We start from the raw sequence: 18534 nt of genomic DNA, 5'->3' as shown, positions 1-18534 counted from the left end.
GCATTAATGAGAAGTTGAACAGGTGTTCCTAATAATCCTTTAGGCAAGTGTATGGGCTGTATGCTATAGTGTTGGGCTACAGGCTACTATATAAAATACACTAATGTACCAATTTTCATGTCCTATACTGTATATCACAAGTACTGCGATAGTCAGTTGGGTTGAGACCATCAATAAGTTATGCTAAAACTTTTTTTTAACTCTGTATTATGAAACAAAACTTTTCAATTTCAATGATTGTCTAGTATGTGTTTAAAAATCAGTCTAAAGTTTACCTCTGCTGCTTTTGCATAAATTCTGTGTGCGCTTTACACGCCATTCATAAAAATCTTAATTTTTGCTGTTGGACTCACTCATAGACAGTGTGGTGTTTTTCTAAGAAATTTAACAAAAATGAGTGAAGTGGAGAAAAGCAAAGAATAACTGGTCACTGAAATACATTTGCCATCTTCTTTATGGAAATATATCGGATACCATCAAGGGTGTAGGTTTGGTTACAACATTGGTAGGCACCAAATGAGCCCCAAACCGCCCCGCCCCCCTAAACGTACACAGAACTCCCACAGTATTGGTAAGGACATGGCCTCACTGTTCATACCCAAATCCATGCCTTTGGATTCCACAGAAACTATAGTAAACACAAGTGCTTTGTGTCTGTTGGCACAACTCACAGCAACACCACCAGCTTAGTTAATGGAATCTATTGGTAGATAAGTTCTGTTTGGATATAGTTTATTTTAGGTAAAATTTTCAAATCCTTTTTTGTTTTATAAATATCACAATATTTCTCGCAAAAATTTTTTATATTGTGTTGTGAATTTCAGCACTCTTTCCCATTTAATGCACACAAAAGATTCAGATTTCAGGATTGTATTGGCAATGATCCTCCAGCTAGGATGTTGGACATCTCTGGGTCTGTTGTTCTGTAGACTGATCCTCCAATTAGCTGTGAACCACCCAGTTTCACTGAAATTGCACAGGTGGTGAACCAGCTGAGGGTAGGGAAGGCTGCAGGGATCTGTGGTATCCGGGGTGAACTTGTCCAGGCTGGTGGTAAGTCTGTCCTCCTGGCATTGCAGGCAAACTTCCTTCCATTTGGGAGAGGAGTGTTATCCCAGCTGATCGGAAAATAGGACTGGTTGTCCCTATTTTGAAAGGGAAGGGTGATCAGCTTGATTGGGGCAACTATAGAGAGCAGAGAGGGATTATCATTGGGGGAGGGCGGTGGCATTAGGTGTGTGTGGTGCTTCTGATATCTTTGCAAGAGGATGAAGGTCCAAGTCTTTAAAGTCCTGCTGCTCCCTGTTTTGCTTTATGGCTACGAGATATGGACACTATCCAGTGAGCTGAGACAAAGACTGGACTCCTTCGGTACTGTGTCTCTTTGGAGAATCCTTGGGTACCGCTGGCGTGACTTTGTATCGAATGAGTGGTTGCTCTGGGAGTCCCGAAAGAGGCACATTACCTGCATGGTGGGGGAGCGTCAGTTACGGCACTACGGCCACGTGGGGCGATTCCCTGAGGGTGATCCGGCTGGCAGGATCCTCAGTGCTGAGGACCCGAGCGGCTGGACCAGGCCAAGGGGACGCCCAAGTAACACCTACCTGTGGCAGATAGACGGCCATTTCCGGAGGGTGGGACTGGACCACATGTTGGCCTGGGGGGTTGCCAACTGGGATCCCGAGGTGTTTTGTCGTATGGTGACTGCGGTAAAGCGCCGTACCAGTACATTTCCCCAACCTAAATTGGCCTAAACTGGTGTAGGTAGCCTAGATCAAGCAAAGAATGTCCTCTCAGGAGAAAAGGGTTCATCATGTTGAGTTCTGCAGTCATGTTGTCAGCTTGGTGGAGCTGCCACAGGTCATGTGCAAGCCTTGGAAACTGCAAGCAAACATGTGGTAAGAAAGCAAGCATGTGGGTGCCCCTCCCAGGTGGGGGGGCGGTGGCCTGCTTTTAACAGGCATCCCGTGGATACTGTAGGACATTGCGGTGGCCACACAGCGAGATGTGCTCCGCTTCCACACCCCTGTGACAGCTGCCTGGCACTGAGCAGCTGAGTGGGCAGGTGCACTTCAACGCTTGGGGTTCATTTTTTCATCAAGCCCGTGTTTGGGATTATTGACCCATTATTGATACTGGAGAAATGGAGCCATTCAATGAAAGTCCAGAATTACAGCGGTAAGAGTGGACAATTAAAATGCTTATTATTTTCTCTTTTTTACAGCATCAAATTTATTTATCCTTATTTATAGTGTGTATATTGCTTTTATTACTTTTTCACGCTGCGACCGATGAGGAACAAAATTTCATCTCAGTGCATCACAGAGCTGAGACGTCAATAGAGACTTTGGCATGCTAATGAGCGTAGCGTGAAACGTTTTTTTGAGAAAATGATGTGGGTGAAAATATCTAAATGATATATAGCTTATATTTAAATGTAGGCTGTTATATGTCTTTCAGGAAGGGGATGTTTGGCTTGAAGTTAAAGAAAAAGAAGAAAGGCGACAAGGCTCTGGTCTTTGCAAATAAAGGTGCACTGGGTAAGGCTTCGACAGCACATAGAATCCTGAGTACACTCCAGAGTGTTATAACATTGAGTTATTCTAATGTCATCAATGAGAATGAAAGCCACTGACAGCAGTGATCTAACCAGCTTCAGTCAGAATCGCTCCGAATGTGTACAGAGCTCAGGAGGTGCCAGTCATGCTCCGCCCCTCTGCCTCCACCGCTCACGCATAGCTCATCCCTGCTCGGCATCAGCACGCCATCGCTAACCTGCTAAGCTGCCTCTTTGCCTCAGATGGCAGCGAGACGGAGAGCCCAGCGGCCGCTGCGGCAGTGGAGGCCATCGACTCCGACGATGGCAGCCATGCCGCCTTGGCGCCTGTCATAGCCGAGCCCCTCTCTAAGAGGTACCACACCATCTGACTCTTCTGTAACCTTATGTTAGGTGTATGATCAAAAGTTATCATTATTTCTAACAATTTACTCATTCATATAAGCATTCAGCAATATGGAAAATAAGTCTTTTGGGGAACTCGTTACTAGAGGGGACATGAGTAACTTAGTAACTCAGTTACTACTTAAGTACAAATTATGAACAAATATAGATCCTACATGAAATACCTGAACCATAATGATTGATTAACAATGAACCAACATGGGATCAGTACATAACTCTGGTTAATTAATAAATTAAGTAAGAGTATACTACTACATTATTTGTGCCCCCTCAAGTAAAGTGTCACCTTCAGAGATGAAGATTTCTGGTCCAGAGAGTACAAATCCAGACCAAGATTCTGTTCCAAGCAACCAGTTGAGTACTCTGTGACTGTGACTCTTTATACTCAACTCAACTTTATACTCACTGGACCTGAAATCCCCACCTCTGGTTACCTTTATACTCTTTGCAAATAGAACAGCTTGACTTCTATTTGCAAATAATTGTAATCTCAGATGCTGATTGAAACATGTTCAGGATCATGATTTAATTTTCAATCATGATCCTGAACATGTTTCAATCAGCATCTGAGATTCTGATCTTGAACTTCTAAACTGAATCACTGAACCTGTATGTGCCTTTCACACAGATCCAAGCTAGTGGCCAAGATTCAAGATAGTGAGAGTAAGATGCAAGCCTTCCAGGTATATGGTTCATGTAGAGGCAAACCCTGTGGGACTGTCTGGCAGCTTCAGTGTATGTAAACTAAACTTCGCTTTCTTGACTTCTTAAAGATCTCCATCAACATAACTGAGGCCAAACAGCTTGTGGGGGAAAACATTGATCCCAGTGTGGTGATTGAGATAGGAGATGAGAAGAAACAGACTACAGTGAAAGAGGGGACCAATGCTCCCTTCTACAATGAGGTAGCAGACCTTGGAAGTGAACAGCCTGGAAGAAATGCAGTGTCAAATGCAGTGTCAAATGCAGTGTCTAATGCAGTGTCAACATTTATACCACGATGTAATCATGTCACTGTCTTTTGTTGTCTTCCCTGAACAGTACTTTGTGTTTGATTTCTTCGGCCCACAAGAAACATTTTTTGACAAAGTCATCAAGCTCTCAGTGAGTGCATGGTCATGGTCCCTTTTCTAATGAAATATAGTGTCCTCTATGTGTACACGCAGGCCAAATGTCTGGGGGGAACATGGGGGGGGGTGGAGGGTGGGGCTGCACAGACATTGATCCTCATGTGGGGGCTGTTTACACGCACATGCACACACACATATATGTACGTACCATCTTTGCATGCCTCATCTGACATTTGTTTTTCCTGTTATTGTAGTTTGATGCCGCATCAGCCTGTGTTTGCTCTCGTAAATGTTATTGTTTTTCAGCTCAAGAGTGGGCTGGCTTCTTGAATCACCCACGGAATTACAAAGCTTCATAATGTATCCTTGCTCTAATGAAGCTTTTCCCTTCTACCTCCTTGCTAGTTGATGCATTCCAAGATCATGCGCGGTTTCTGTGTCGGCTCCTTCAAGCTGGATGTGGGGACAGTGTACCGACAGCCAGGTCAGAGGTTTATGCCCTGTCCCGCCCCCTGTCATTAAATTTGTGGAAACAGTCTTAATTACTAATTGATTACTGAATAAACTTTTTCCTCAGGTCATCAGTTCACTAATAAGTGGGCTGTCCTCACTGACGCCATGGATATTCGGACAGGGGTAAAAGGCTACCTGAAGTGTGACATCAGTGTGACGGGAAAGGGGGAGGTGACACACCCTCCTCAGAAAAACACAGAGGCAGAGGAGCACATCAATAAGTAAGAGCACTGGGATTGCAGTCTTAGGCTGTATCACAAACTACAAATCATGCTACATACTATAATATTTCATAAGACCCTGTACCAAATAAGCAGTTTCAGGGTGGCTGGATGTCTGCAAACCAAAAATAGCAGATAATTGTCCTGTTTAAATTTTAGTTCTGAGATGGAGCAGCAGTTAGCGTTGTTGCCTTACACTGTTGGGACTGGAGTTCAAGGCTCTGCCCAGGCTTCACGTATGTGGAGTTTGCATGTTCTCTCCGTGTCATCGTGGAGTTTTCTACCGGTTCTCCGGTTTTCCCTCCCAGCCCAAAAACATGCTAAGGTGCTGTGCTCCAGTCCCCTGCGATGCTGCATAAGACAAATCTCACCATTTTTACACAAAATACTCAGTTGCTTTTTTTGTACCTTTCTTCTGGCAGAAATCTGCTGCTACCAGCTGGATTTCCATCGGAGCGTCCCTGGTCTCGCTTCTATGTCAAGGTGTACCGAGCTGAAGGGCTTCCCCGAATGAACTCTAGCATCATGGCCAATGTCACCAAGGCATTCGTTGGGGACGCCAAGGACCTTATCGACCCATACGTTGTCGTGTCCTTCTTTGGCCAGATGGTAAAACCATAATTGCTTTGTTTGCAACTGAATATATAGTGGTATAAATCCAAAACTAGCATCTTGTTACCTACTAAATAATTATGTAATTGCACAATTTAGTGTAATAGTACTTAAACTGTCACTTTCTATTGGAAGCCTGATTTTTTTCATATATTAGGCAGGAGTCTGAGGGAAATCAGTGTAGCTTGGTTGTTATCCAGGTTCATGTGGTTCTGTTCCCTTACGCATCCCATCATTACTGTGAGACAGGGCCGCACATCCACCCAAAAGGGCTCCGCAGATCCGGTGTGGAACGAGCAGATTGTCTTTAAAGAGATGTTCCCACCCCTGTGTCAACGTGTGAAGATCCAGGTGTGGGATGAAGGCAGTATGAACGACGTGGCTATTGGAACACATTTCATTGACCTGCGCCGGATTGCCAATGAACAGGATGGCGACCGAGGTAGCTGCCTTTAACGTGTTATTGGTGCACAACCCCCAATTAGGCATGCAGCTACAATTATGGCTGCTCGATTATGGCAAAAATCATCATCTGATTATTTTGGTCAATATTGAAATCACAGTTATTTACTCATTGACTTTGGAAATATCATGTCTTTATTGAATTTTTTTAAATCTTGTCATTTCAACACTGGGTTTCCTTGAACTCGAAATTAAACTGAGAAACAAATAAAAAGAGGCTGGAATGGGGTGTGCTGGATTTTTTTAATATACTGATTCAGGGCAAGACAAATCGGGAGCGTCATTGCGAAATTAAAAGCAGAACAAAAATTGCTTTATCTTGATTATTTTGTTTTAATAATCATTGGAAACCAAAATCGTGATTGAAATTGAAATTTGATTAATTGCCCTGCACTACCTACAGTGTTTTTCTTTCAGGTTTCCTGCCCACATTTGGTCCAGCTTGGATCAACCTTTATGGCTCCCCTAGAAACTCCACGTTAGTGGACAACTTAGAGCTGAACGAGGGAATGGGTGAGGGCGTGTCCTTCCGTGGACGGATTCTTCTAGAGCTGGCGGTGGAGATTCTCTCGGGAGCGGGGGCAGCTGAATCTAAGATGGCAAAGGATACAAAAGGAGGGAAGGACCCTAAAGGCCCAGCAGCTACAGGAGGGGGACCTGCAGGGGGAGCGGATGAGGAGAAGGGCAGTGCCCTAGGTGCAGAAGTGACGCCGGTGGAGGCCCCATCAGAGGTGAGGGTGTGGAGCAATGGCTACAGGAGATGCACCTCTTCCCTTCCCTGCTTTCTCTCACTCTCACAACATTCTGCTGTTTTATTCACTTCGTAGATAAGCAGTGAAGACAAGGAGAACTTCATACTGTTTGGTGCTGTGTTCGAGGCATCCATGATCGACAGGAAGATTGGAGAAAAACCTATAAACTTTGAGTTCACCATTGGTATTTATGTTTAGACTGATTCCTAACTACTTCTTCCTTTCAGTATTTACACGCGATCGATTATGCGAAGCGTGATGTGACAGAAAGATATGTTTTGTCTCTTGGTCTCCAGGCAACTATGGAAACTTGATTGATGGCACCAATATTGTCAGCAGCAGTAAAAAGAGAGCAACAGAGCATGCGGAATTCGAGGGCACCCCCCTGCTGGACCCCCTGGGGTCAGAACTTTGCAAGTCCACAACCCCCCCTGACAAGCCCTCACCAATGGTTGGAAACAGGTTTGTTACTGAGGATGCGTGTAATTAAACATCCTCTCACATTTATAGTAACTGCTAATGAATAATTGTTCTGTGTTATTGTACCGAACTATACAGTTCTTATAAATTGACAATGCCCCTTCCATCGTATGTAAGAAGGAATCTGGTGGCTTGTTGCTGTAGGTAAGATACCTGAACAGTGTCAGCTAGCATCCAGAGAAAAGCGTGTGAGTCTGTACTGTCGGCTATTTGTGGAACTTGAGAAAATGTGCTATATAAGTATTAATCTGCCCCAATTTCCCCATACTATTTAAGTAGCAGTGCACTGCATTGTATAAATAGGAATAAAGAACAGCCCCCCCATTTCCTTAGATCTATCCAAAACTGCATATCCAGAATATGCAGGGTTGTGGTGAGCCACCCCCACACACAATTTTTTTGCAGTATTTTATTATTAGGGTCATTAGACTGTATTAGGATGAGAACATATTGCAGTGCTAAAGCAGCTATAGCCATTGACTCTATGATCAATTTCCACAGGAATTACCTGCACTTAGCCCTTCTGAACCAGAAGCCATGTGTCCATGTAACAAGCCGCTGGGAGGACCAGACCTTTCGCCTGAATTACTCCAACATGCTGGAGAACGTCGCCCTTGCATTTGTATGTTGCTGTGATGACATTTAGCTTGAGTGTTTTCCCAAAGCTAACTGGCTGCAGGATCATTATTGTTATGCATCTGTCCAATGCTCTTTTCCTGAAATAGGAGGGAGGGGTGAGCAAGGTAGCCGAGCTGAGCCTGACTTCGGATGCTGAGGCCCTGTCTCTAGCCCACCATGTTTTTCAGGAGTTTGGTAGCAATTGCAGGTATTTGATGACTTTAATTTTCAAAGGTGAATGACAATAAATGTCTATGTGGGCCTCAAATATCAGACGGAAATAATATACATGTACGTGAATGATATTGTCTGGCTTTGAAAATTGCATTTAAAAATAGCATAGTCTAAAATTATACCAGTGACAAAATGGAAATACCATTATTCACCTGTTGGTGAAATGTGTATCATCTGACTTTAATATTCGCTTGTAGAAAATTTGTTGCTTTTGCGGAGCAGAAGGTGAAGGGGAACCACTTGACCATGCTGGATAAGAAAAGACTCACCCTATGCAGACAGGAGCTGGTAGGATATAAAATATAAGTGATTCAGTGGGTCTGCGGGTGTTGGAGGTCTGTGCAGGTGTTGGAGGTCTGTGCGGGTGTTGGAGGTCTGTGCTCTGGGCAGTGTGTGGTTTTTCGGGTTGTGCCTGTAATCGGAAAGTGGCCGGTTCAAATCCTGTGGCCAGCAGAGTGATGTCACCGTCAGGCCCTCAAGCAAGGCTCTTAACCTCAGTTGCTCTATGGACTGACTAACCCTGCTTTCTCAATTGCACATTGCTCTGGATAAACGAGTCTGCTAACTACATAAATTGAACGTAACAAATCACTGTTTCCACGTTGGTAATCCAGGGCCTGTCGCCATCATGCTCATTGACAGCTCTGTTCCTTTTTTAGGAAAGCATGATGGGTGAGGCAAAGTCCACTATAGAATCAAAGAGGAAGAGTCCGAGTATGAAGGAGATTCTTGAGGATGCTCTGAGGATCATTCAGAGACTGAGGTTCCTGGTAGTCGAGGTGAGTCTGTGGTTCGTGTGTGTGCACATGCATGCATGTGTAAGACAGTGAGGGTGGTCAATCCCCTGCCTGGTTACCTGCCTCGCTTTACAAACATGCATGCAGCTCACCAGATGCATGATGAAGTCTTCACAATCCTCCCACCACTCTCTGCATTCAGCCGCAGCACACCCTCCCAGATGTCTTTGTGTGGTTGCTCAGCAACAACAAGCGCATTGCATATGCCCGCATGCCTGCCCGGGAAGTGCTGTACTCCTCCTGCCCTGAGGAACGGGGCCAAGACTGTGGCAAGATCAAGACCGTATTCCTCAAGGTACCAACTGGCCCAAAACAGTCTAAGCCAGGGCTGGGGAACCTGATCCATGGAGGGCCTGTGTGGGTGCGGGTTTTTTGGATGGCCTCTCAATAAGCCAATAAAAGAGAGTCCCCAGGGCTGGATTTGAGAACCGCTGTTTTATTATTAGCTGATTGAGAGGTCATCCCAAAAACCCGCACCGGCTCTCCATGGAACGGGTTCCCCACCCCTGGTCGAGGCAGCGCAGATGGTGGGCCTGCAGACATCTTTTCCATGCAGTACTCTAACTCACTAATACAGTCACTTTCATTTGTAAAATCAAATTTGTGCATTGCCCGGGCTCATTTACGTTAGCCAAATGGTTTGAGGGATTTGCATATTCGAGTTTTGATACATGCTAACAGTGCGACCTCAGCCACCAGGCAAGCGTACGATTGGCTGGACGGTGCAAGCTAAGCTTGATGTCTACTTATGGCTGGGAAGATGCAGTGAATCCTCTGACATGCTGGAGAACCTGCCAAAAGGCTTTGAACCCCAGTGGGGCACAGCAGATAACACCACCCCACCTGATAACCTGATCTGTCAAGGTCTGGCTCCTTGTATTTCAGTTCAGTTTAAAGTAGTTTTTGGAATTCTATCTGAAGTCTATTTATTTAAGTGAAGACCTGACGTGCATCATCTCCTGGGTTCTCCAGAGCAGCACCAGTTCCAGTTGCGGGCTCATATGTACCAGGCCCGTGGGCTGATTGCAGCTGACAGCACTGGCCTCTCTGACCCTTTCGCTAGAGTTTCCTTCCTATCGCACAGCCAAACCACTGAAGTAAGTATTATCTCTTGGGATGTAGCATACAGAGGAAACAGAAGAATGATAAGGAGAGAATCTCCTGTTCTGTTATACACATGACCGATTGAATCAGTGAATCAATGGTTGTCATTTCAGATCATTAATCAGACACTGACCCCAACTTGGAACCAGATGCTTCTTTTTAACAAGCTGACACTCTGTGGAGAGCTAACAGAGATCGTAAAAGAGCCCCCGCGGATTGTCATCGAAGTGTATGACGATGATGCACTGGTAAGCCAGCCACTCTCCATACCATTTTCTGGTACCATTGACCTTTGACCATTTTATTAACAATTGTAGAAGCTAGTGGACTGTATTACTGAAATATTCCCGAATAACTCCAAACATACCCGATATGCAGGAACGTAATAATATTGCTATAAGCATGCAGTGTTGGGGAAGTTACTCACAAAAGTAATCCATTATAGACAGATGTGGAAAGTTCAGGTGAAGAAAGTAAAAAGTAAAAAGGTTTTGTTTCAACTAATCAGTTGAGTATAAAGAGTCACAGTCTCAGATAACCAATCTGATCGTAGAGGAGGTGGGTTCAAGCAGCTAGAGGAGGCAGGACCAACCAATCAGATGTCTTGTTGTTGCTTGGGCCCACCTTCTCTACAATCTGATTGGTTATCTTCCTGAATCTCTGAATCAATTTTTTGTTCTGCCATCAGAACATTTTTTGTAAGCAAAACTCCCACGAGCAGCACTCAACTGGTCAGTTGAAACAAAATCTTGGTCTAGATTTGTACTTTCTGGACCTGAACTTTCCACCTCTGTCTATAATGGATTACTTTTGCGAGTAACTTCCTCAACACTGTCAGCATGCAGCTTTATTACATTTGAATCATGTTGCCAACATGACTGAAGCCAGCTGCTTTGTTTTATAGGGGTGTCCTGGGGCTGATGAACAGTGTTTCATTCAAAGCAATGAAATGTTTCATTGAAAGATATAATGCACTTCCTGCTGTTGTGTGCAGCTTGTATGTGCTGATGCAGCAACTGCTGCATGAGCACATGTGTCTTGCTCCTTGTAGAGTAAGGCAGAGTACCTGGGCTCCACAGTGACCGTGCCAGTGGTCCAGCTCTCAGAGGAGCCTTACTCTCCAGCCCAGCTCCAGTACAACCCACTCTTCTGTGGCAGTCTGTCGGGGGGAGACCTGTTAGGTGCCTTTGAGCTCATCCAGGTATGGCGAGTCTCTCAAAGGCATCCTGTCCCTGCAGAAGGGACGGTTTGTAGCTGTTTAGTGGCCTTTACTACAGACCTCATGCTCTCTTATAGATACCAGCATCAGGTGAGATATCCCTGCCAGTTGTGGATGAGCCAGATGGACACATCTATCCTGTCCCTGCCAGCATTCGTCCTGTACTCAGCTGGTATAGACTGGAGGTGAGCTTGTAGAGTCACACTTCCTGCAGTGAAGGCAGTGTGTATGGAAAGGTGAAGCTCTGTGAAATAAAAAAATTAAATTGTCCATTTTACTCTTGACTATGCACATTTTACCAATGCAAATGTGCCTCCGCTGTGTTCTTTACATGTGCTGTTTCCACATATGTGTTATTCTAATAAACGTGTCTCTGCCGACTGGAGCATTCTCTTCACTTGACCTGTCTTGGTATTATAATAATGAAATAATAATAATAATAACCTTTATTTATATGGAACTTTTCATACAAGGAATGCAGCTCAAAGTGCTTCACTTATTTGATTAAAATAAAACCAAAAGACAGAGAAGCAAATAACATACAGGTCAAAATAATAGAAGGATGGAATAAATCAAAGTAAAATAAAAAGGCGAAATAAAGCTAAATAAGCAAACAAATAAAAATAAATAAAATACATGAAATATAACAAATGCAAATAAAATATAAACAAATATAAATTAAATACAGTAAAATATAAAAGTATAAGCTCTATCAGTATTGTTTGTGTGAAAATGCATAAGAGCATATTGTTTGTGTGTAAGTGCATTTTCGTCGTGTAGATGTTCTCCAGAGGCCTCTCTCCCAGCTACTGTTTGTTTATTGTTCAGGTGCTGTTCTGGGGCCTTCGGGAGCTGAAAAAGGTACAGCTTCTCCCTGTGGACCGGCCACAGGTGTTCATAGAATGCGCTGGGAAGGGCATACGCTCCTCTGTCATACAGAGCTACAAAAGTAACCCCAACTTCACCGTAATGGTGGATTCCTTCATACTGGTAACAGTCCCATTTCCTTTGAAACCATACTGTGCTATGATATCATGATTCTAATTCTGAAAATGTTGAGGACCTGTTCACTTCAGCAAAGACTATGAGAAACAGCGTTAATATAGAGCAGGTTTAAACCCCTGGTATCACAGGAACTGCCAGAAAACGAGAACTTGCACCCACCCCTCACTATCAGCGTGGTGGACTGGCGTGCCTTTGGACGGAGCACGCTCGTAGGCAGCCATGTAATCAACAGCTTGAAAGGGTTCAAGTACATCCCCCCGGTACTGCCCCCAGCACCACGGCCCCAGGACATTCGCGATGCAGAGGGTAAAAGTCCCATCTGAACAGAACATGGAGGGAACCTCGGATGCTCACGTCTCTTTTGTTCAGGAAATATATAATGCCAGATCTGTCAATTTCCCAGGCGTGTCTCATCCTGCACCAGAAAGCAGCTCTGCAGATCTAGTATCTTCTGTGGATATCTACGTCAACATCGAGCAGCAGGAAGTCACTCCCATGCCTACTGCAACGACAGAGACTGAACCCCCAAAGAGAAAGGTATCCCAGTGGAGAGAGCAAAGCACACACCATCTGCAAAGCTGACTTATCCCCAAAATCCCAGCAAGGGTCTTTTGTGAATTTACACAAGTCCCCATCATCTGAGTATATCTTCTCGCTCCAACTTTGACAGGAGATGAGGAAGAGCACACGGGGGTCCACCAAGAGGCGGAAGCGCACGATTGCTGACGAGTCTGCTGAGAATGTCATTGACTGGTGGTCTAAGTATTATGCCTCAGTGGACAAGTTTCAGCAGGTGAGAAGTTCCCACATGCCACCTAGACGTATTTCCTGACTTCGGTTATACATGCTTTACATTGTAACATTGTATCATTGTATTACAGGCCAGGCAAAGAGAAGCTCATGCATTCCCACACATATATGATAATGGTATGTAAAAGCAGCATTATCACATTCTTTTATCAACAACTGATATTGGAACACTTGTTTTTTTTTTGTGTTTTGTCTGTGTACTGGGTCATTACTACACACAGACCCCTGTGTTTTGCAGTATCCCCCCTCCAGCACTTGCTCTCGGATGGAGTAGACTCCCTGGGTAAGCCCTGGGCTTCATTCAGTGCACGGCCTCCAACTGCGCTTGAATGTCTGTATATGGCTAGTTATACCGATAAAGAGGACAAGCTGCTACTGGTCATTTCTACATGGCTGTGGTGACTTTTGGCATATTGGTTGTGGAGCAGCTGCAACAAAGTAGCCGGAAAGATTTTCAGCTTCTTCTCGATGGGCATCCAGGTGCTCTGCAGGCCTCTGTAGGTTCATACAGCCTTTTTGGGATGGGTCCTTTCCTATCCAGTGGAGCTCGGGATACTATTTCCATGGGATTGCAAAGGAATGGATTCTTTGCACATGGGAAGATGCACAAAGGGGAATAAAACAGTGTACAGTATGGTTGATATAGGTTAGATGGGTTAGATTGCATTGGTAGGGAAGGGTTAGATGTTGGTATGGGTTAGATTGCATGGGTATGGCTCAGTATGGGTTAGATTGCATGGGTATGGGTTGGTATAGGTTAGATGTTGGTATGGGTTAGATTGCATGGGTATGGCTCAGTATGGGTTAGATTGCATGGGTATGGGTTGGTATAGGTTAGATGTTGGTATGGGTTAGATTGCATGGGTATGGCTCAGGATGGGTTAGATTGCATGGGTATGGGTTGGTATAGGTTAGATGTTGGTATGGGTTGGTATGGGGTAGATGTTGATATGGGTTAGATTGCATAAATTTTTGTGTAATAGTGCAGCTCTCCCTTGTTTCCAGTGAGTGGGCATCAAGACCAATATGCAGCCAGGGATGGTGACAAGAAGAAAAAGCAGAATAAATTTAAAGCCCCCCTTGACCAACCCAAGGTGACAACACTGCAGGTAAGCAAATGTGAGCTCAGAATGGACTGGAGGGGCAGCATGGGTACCTCACACCTCAGGAGGCCAGGGTTTGAGTCTCTGCCCAGGTTCTGTGTGTGGAGTTTGAAGGTTATGTCATCATGGGGTTTCCTCTGGGTACTCTGGTTTCCCTCACAGTTTCCTTTCCAACTCACTAAAGTGGAGTCGCCCAACTATCTATAGGCATGGATGGTGTGTGTGACTGATGTGAGTGCCCTCCGATGGGTTTAATGGTTTGTTCTTCTAAATACGAAATCCTCCTTTTTGTTCAAAGTAAATCTTAGCATTAATGTCTCTTTAAAACCCTGGCAGGTGTATGATAAGGACCTGGAGGCAGAATTCGGGGTCTTTGATGACTGGGTCAACACATTTAAACTATACAGGGGCAAGGCTAATGAGGAAGAAGGTTCCATGGAAGAGAGGACTGTTGGAAAATTTAAGGTCAGCACATGTTGGAAAGTACATTTTAGAAGGCATATTCCTTGACAATAATATTAATGTTTACAATGGCTTTCTAACAAATATATTAACTTCCGATGTACTCAGGGTCGATTCTGCCTGTATAAGCTGATGAGTGCTGATGATTGTGCAGAAGGTGACCCAGAGGCTGGGCAGTTTAAGATTAACAAGGGAATCCCACCCAATACTTCTGTCAAGGTTTTGATCCGGGTTTACATTGTCTCAGTAAGTGACTTCCTCTACTTAAATTCTAAGGAGGTACTTCTGGTGCTTCCCCCCACCCTGAAACCAACGTTGGGTATTTATCTTTGTGTTATGAAGGCCACCAACCTTCACCCAGCAGACCCCGATGGATATTCCGACCCTTACATTGTCCTGAGGCTGGGGAATACGGAGATCAAAGACAGGGACAATTACATCCCAAAACAACTGAATCCTATTTTTGGCAGGTGACTGACATCTTAAGTTCTGGTCTGTTTAAATCTTGTCACACTGATTATTATCAGATCACTGGAAGAGACAATCAAAGAGTTAATGAAATAACAAGGTAAAACATCCATTTCTCAAATCTAGGTCTTTTGAGATCCAAGCCACATTCCCCAAGGAGTCTTTGTTGACTGTTTTTATCTATGACCATGACATGATTGGGACTGATGACTTGATTGGAGAGACTCGGATTGACCTGGAGAACCGTTTCTACACTCGACATCGGGCCACATGTGGACTGCCAAGTGAATATTCCATGTAAGTGTGGGGGAAAAAAATCAGACCTATTCGTCATTCTATACATCCATTTTACTTCATTTTAGCTGCAGCTTTTCTTTGTATTCTTCCTAGTCTTTCTTAGAAGAGAGCTGAATTTTGCTATATTTTCCTGTCTTTACTGAGAAGCAATTCCTATTTCTTTTATCAGTGAAGGCTACAATACATGGAGGGATTCTATTAAACCTTCAGAGCTGCTGGTCAAGTTATGCAAAGACTACCGCCTAGATGGCCCACATTTCACGCATGGAAGAATTACCATCGGAGACAAAGTCTTCGTTGGAAAGACTGTCTTTGTAGATGAAGGTGCAGGTTTGTAACTAATGCACTACTCACTGAATGTCTGACACTGTGCTGTCTATATCACCTCATTCTCTCCATATTATGTTATGCCCATTTTGAATTTCCCTGTCATTTGAATTTTGAATGTCATTGTCCTATTTATGAACATATAGTATAACTGTACCAAATACAACTTTCACCAACCTGGTTCTAGGGCAATAAACGTTCTATTCTATTCTATTCTATATGAAATTTGTTATCCTATATAATAAATTCTATTACAGAAGATCCTGTGGAGTCCTATGAACACCTGGCACTGAAGATCCTGCACCGCTGGGCTGAGATACCAGGCATTGGATGCAAACTTGTCCCAGAACATATTGAAACCAGGACTCTTTACCATAAAGACAAACCAGGAATGGACCAGGTAGTCCACTATATGATATATATTTTGTCCTGTGGTCTAAAACTTGGAATTGTCTCTGTAAATTTGATCATTTCTGTATATTCACATATGAAGGGCCAGCTGCAGATGTGGGTGGACATGTTTCCTATGGACATGCCGCATCCAGGCCCTCCAGTTGATGTCTCTCCTCGAAAACCCAAAGGGTGAGATGTTTTCCCCATGATATTCATGTTAGCATTTCAGTGGCAGAGCTGAATCTGTTTTGATTCGTTTTCTGCTTGTCTTGTGAAGGTATGAGCTGAGAGTCATCATTTGGAACACAGAAGATGTCATACTTGAAGATACAAACTTCATTACAGGGCAACAGTCTAGCGACATTTATATAAAAGGGTATGTACCGAGCAGACATTTAAGGCTCTACATTGTGGGTCTGGTTTTATGTTACACCTAGGCTATGTATGTAGTTACTTTCAGTCTCTGAAGGCACAAGCACACTTTAGTTTCTGCATTAATCTCCCTTTCCGCCCCAATCTCCCCCTGCCAGTTGGCTTAAGGGCCTAGAAGATGATCGGCAAGAGACTGATGTCCACTATAGCTCACTGACTGGAGAGGGCAACTTCAACTGGCGCTTTGTTTTCCCATTCCACTACCTGCCAGCAGAGAAATTGCTGGTTGTTTCCAAACGGGGGAGCATCTACTCTTTAGACAAAAAAGAGCAAAAACTTCCAGCTGTGCTGCTGCTCCAGGTTTGGGACTTTGAGCGGCTGTCCTCTGACGACTTCCTTGGTGAGAAGCGCTTTGAGTCATTTTCAACATGTTTTGTTACACACTCCAGTGAATCCATCCATCCATCCATCCATCCATGCATCCAGTACAGGGTCATGGGGGGGTGAAACTTGTCCCAGACATCATTTGGAGAAAGCTGGGAGAGTAGCCTGGATGGCATGTAAGATTAGAGATAGAGGAATAGACCGTGAAGTGGAATAGAGATTCCACTTCACATAATGATCTGAACCTGGATGAAACCAGTGTGATGTGGGAGAATGTGCAAACATACAGAAGAGGGGTAGAATCTAAATCTCCCACCCGGTGTAAGCCAGCAGTGCCCCCCCACTGAGCTACCCATGGCCACTACTGAGAATGCCAAGTTGCCAAGTGTTTATTGACAATACTATTTACTTTAAAATATGCATGTCTCTCCTCTTAGGTTCATTGGAGTTGGACATGCATGGATTTCCACGTGGTGCTAAAACAGCAAAAGCCTGTAAGATGGAGATGCTGAATGACAGCTTTGAGAAAATATCCATCTTCCAGCAGAAACGTTCACGGGGCTGGTGGCCCTTCGTCAAGGCTGGAGAGCTCACAGTGAGTCATTTGTTTAATTTCCTTCTTATCTTCCTCAAATACCAAAAATAAACAAATAACTGAACTGTACTGCTTTAGGGAAAAGTAGAAGCCGAGTTCCACCTGGTGACGTCTGAGGAAGCAGTGAAGTATCCAGTGGGTCGAGCCCGCAAGGAACCAGAACCATTAGAGAAACCCAAGTATGACGCTTAAACATTGAACTATTACAAACTATTACAAAACGTGGAATAACAACTCTATATTCATTCATGTTCACAGATTTTTAAAAACTTTTGAAAAGTTTAGTGCTTCTATAGCAGTTCACATTATAAACAAGTGTGTGTGGTACCTCTGAATTTGATCAGCTTCCTCATTATTGTGTCTCTCCTCAGCCGACCAGACACCTCCTTCTCCTGGTTCATGAACCCCTTTAAATGCTTCTTTCATCTGGTTTGGAAGAACTATAAGAAGTACATCATCATTGCCTTCGTGCTGCTGATCAGCGCCCTGTTCATCGCCCTGCTGTTTTACACGCTACCTGGTGCCATCTCCCAAAAGATCGTCAATGGATAATGGGCAATTATGGCAATTAGTAATCTGCAGATTTCTTTGAATTTGATTTTACTTTAAATTAATGGTGATTTTTAATGGTAATTTCTTTCCCTCTCTTATATCCTTATATGTTTAGTCCCCTTTCCATTCATACCTGATTTGAGTTTCTGCTGAATTTAATCATGCCCATGGTGGATATAGTTTTTAAGTTTGCTCCCACATTCATGCTTGTTATATTTTAGACTAAAAGTGCTCATTACTAAATGTAATTAAAATCTTGGGGTTGTATTTGAAAACTACATATTCATTATATCATATGCTGTATGTTAAGATAATTTTTTTTGCGTATTTTTTTGTATCGTAATGCTCTTATCTATATATTGTAATGCTATATCGATATATTATATCTAAGATACAGCGCTTTTTGATAAGGCTAGCTGCTAAACAAATGAGATCAACATGTCATTGGCTTTGCGTTAAACTTAAGATAGAGATTTATGAATGTTACTTGATTTTCACGCAGCAAATTAAGGTTTCATGCATAATGCATATGTAATCTTCTCAATAAATAATACACATAAAACACACAGTGGATTCCTTGAATTAATTTGTCTCATTTCCATAAACAACAGGATAGACTGCTCTCCATGTCCAGATCCCTTGTTTTCTTTAGGTTGTCCTTTAACATGTGACCATTTTACTACATATTAGTGTTTACAACAGATTTTCAACCTACAGTATGT

General features: G+C 43.6%; 1 protein-coding gene across 3 annotated transcripts; it reads left to right on the top strand.

Annotated features, from left to right (window-relative positions):
• The first annotated feature begins 2000 nt into the window (after positions 1-2000).
• fer1l6 (fer-1 like family member 6) lies at positions 2001-18347 on the top strand. 3 transcript variants are annotated; one of them, XM_023805688.2, is made up of 42 exons: positions 2001-2178; positions 2461-2540; positions 2801-2912; positions 3591-3645; positions 3736-3867; positions 4004-4066; positions 4438-4516; positions 4610-4766; positions 5189-5375; positions 5628-5820; positions 6258-6571; positions 6668-6776; positions 6889-7054; positions 7574-7694; positions 7798-7898; positions 8122-8212; positions 8584-8703; positions 8864-9016; positions 9414-9585; positions 9694-9818; positions 9939-10073; positions 10877-11026; positions 11122-11229; positions 11873-12034; positions 12178-12355; positions 12453-12586; positions 12720-12842; positions 12931-12976; positions 13098-13142; positions 13865-13968; positions 14299-14427; positions 14533-14670; positions 14767-14894; positions 15019-15189; positions 15359-15513; positions 15774-15916; positions 16010-16098; positions 16187-16285; positions 16440-16681; positions 17103-17260; positions 17339-17439; positions 17632-18347. In XM_023805688.2, exons 1-42 carry the CDS (start codon positions 2144-2146, stop codon positions 17810-17812), a joined length of 5484 nt encoding a protein of 1827 aa, XP_023661456.1. In that variant the 5' UTR covers positions 2001-2143; the 3' UTR covers positions 17813-18347. The 3 variants fall into 3 exon arrangements, with proteins under 3 accessions (XP_023661456.1, XP_023661455.1, XP_072570878.1); XM_023805687.2 differs by having other exon boundaries at positions 15359-15519; XM_072714777.1 differs by having other exon boundaries at positions 14533-14894.
• The last annotated feature ends 187 nt before the right edge of the window (positions 18348-18534 follow it).

The sequence above is a fragment of the Paramormyrops kingsleyae genome, chromosome 1, assembly GCF_048594095.1.
Source record: "Paramormyrops kingsleyae isolate MSU_618 chromosome 1, PKINGS_0.4, whole genome shotgun sequence".
NCBI lineage: Eukaryota > Metazoa > Chordata > Actinopteri > Osteoglossiformes > Mormyridae > Paramormyrops > Paramormyrops kingsleyae.
This window is presented reverse-complemented; position numbering and strand designations above follow the sequence as displayed.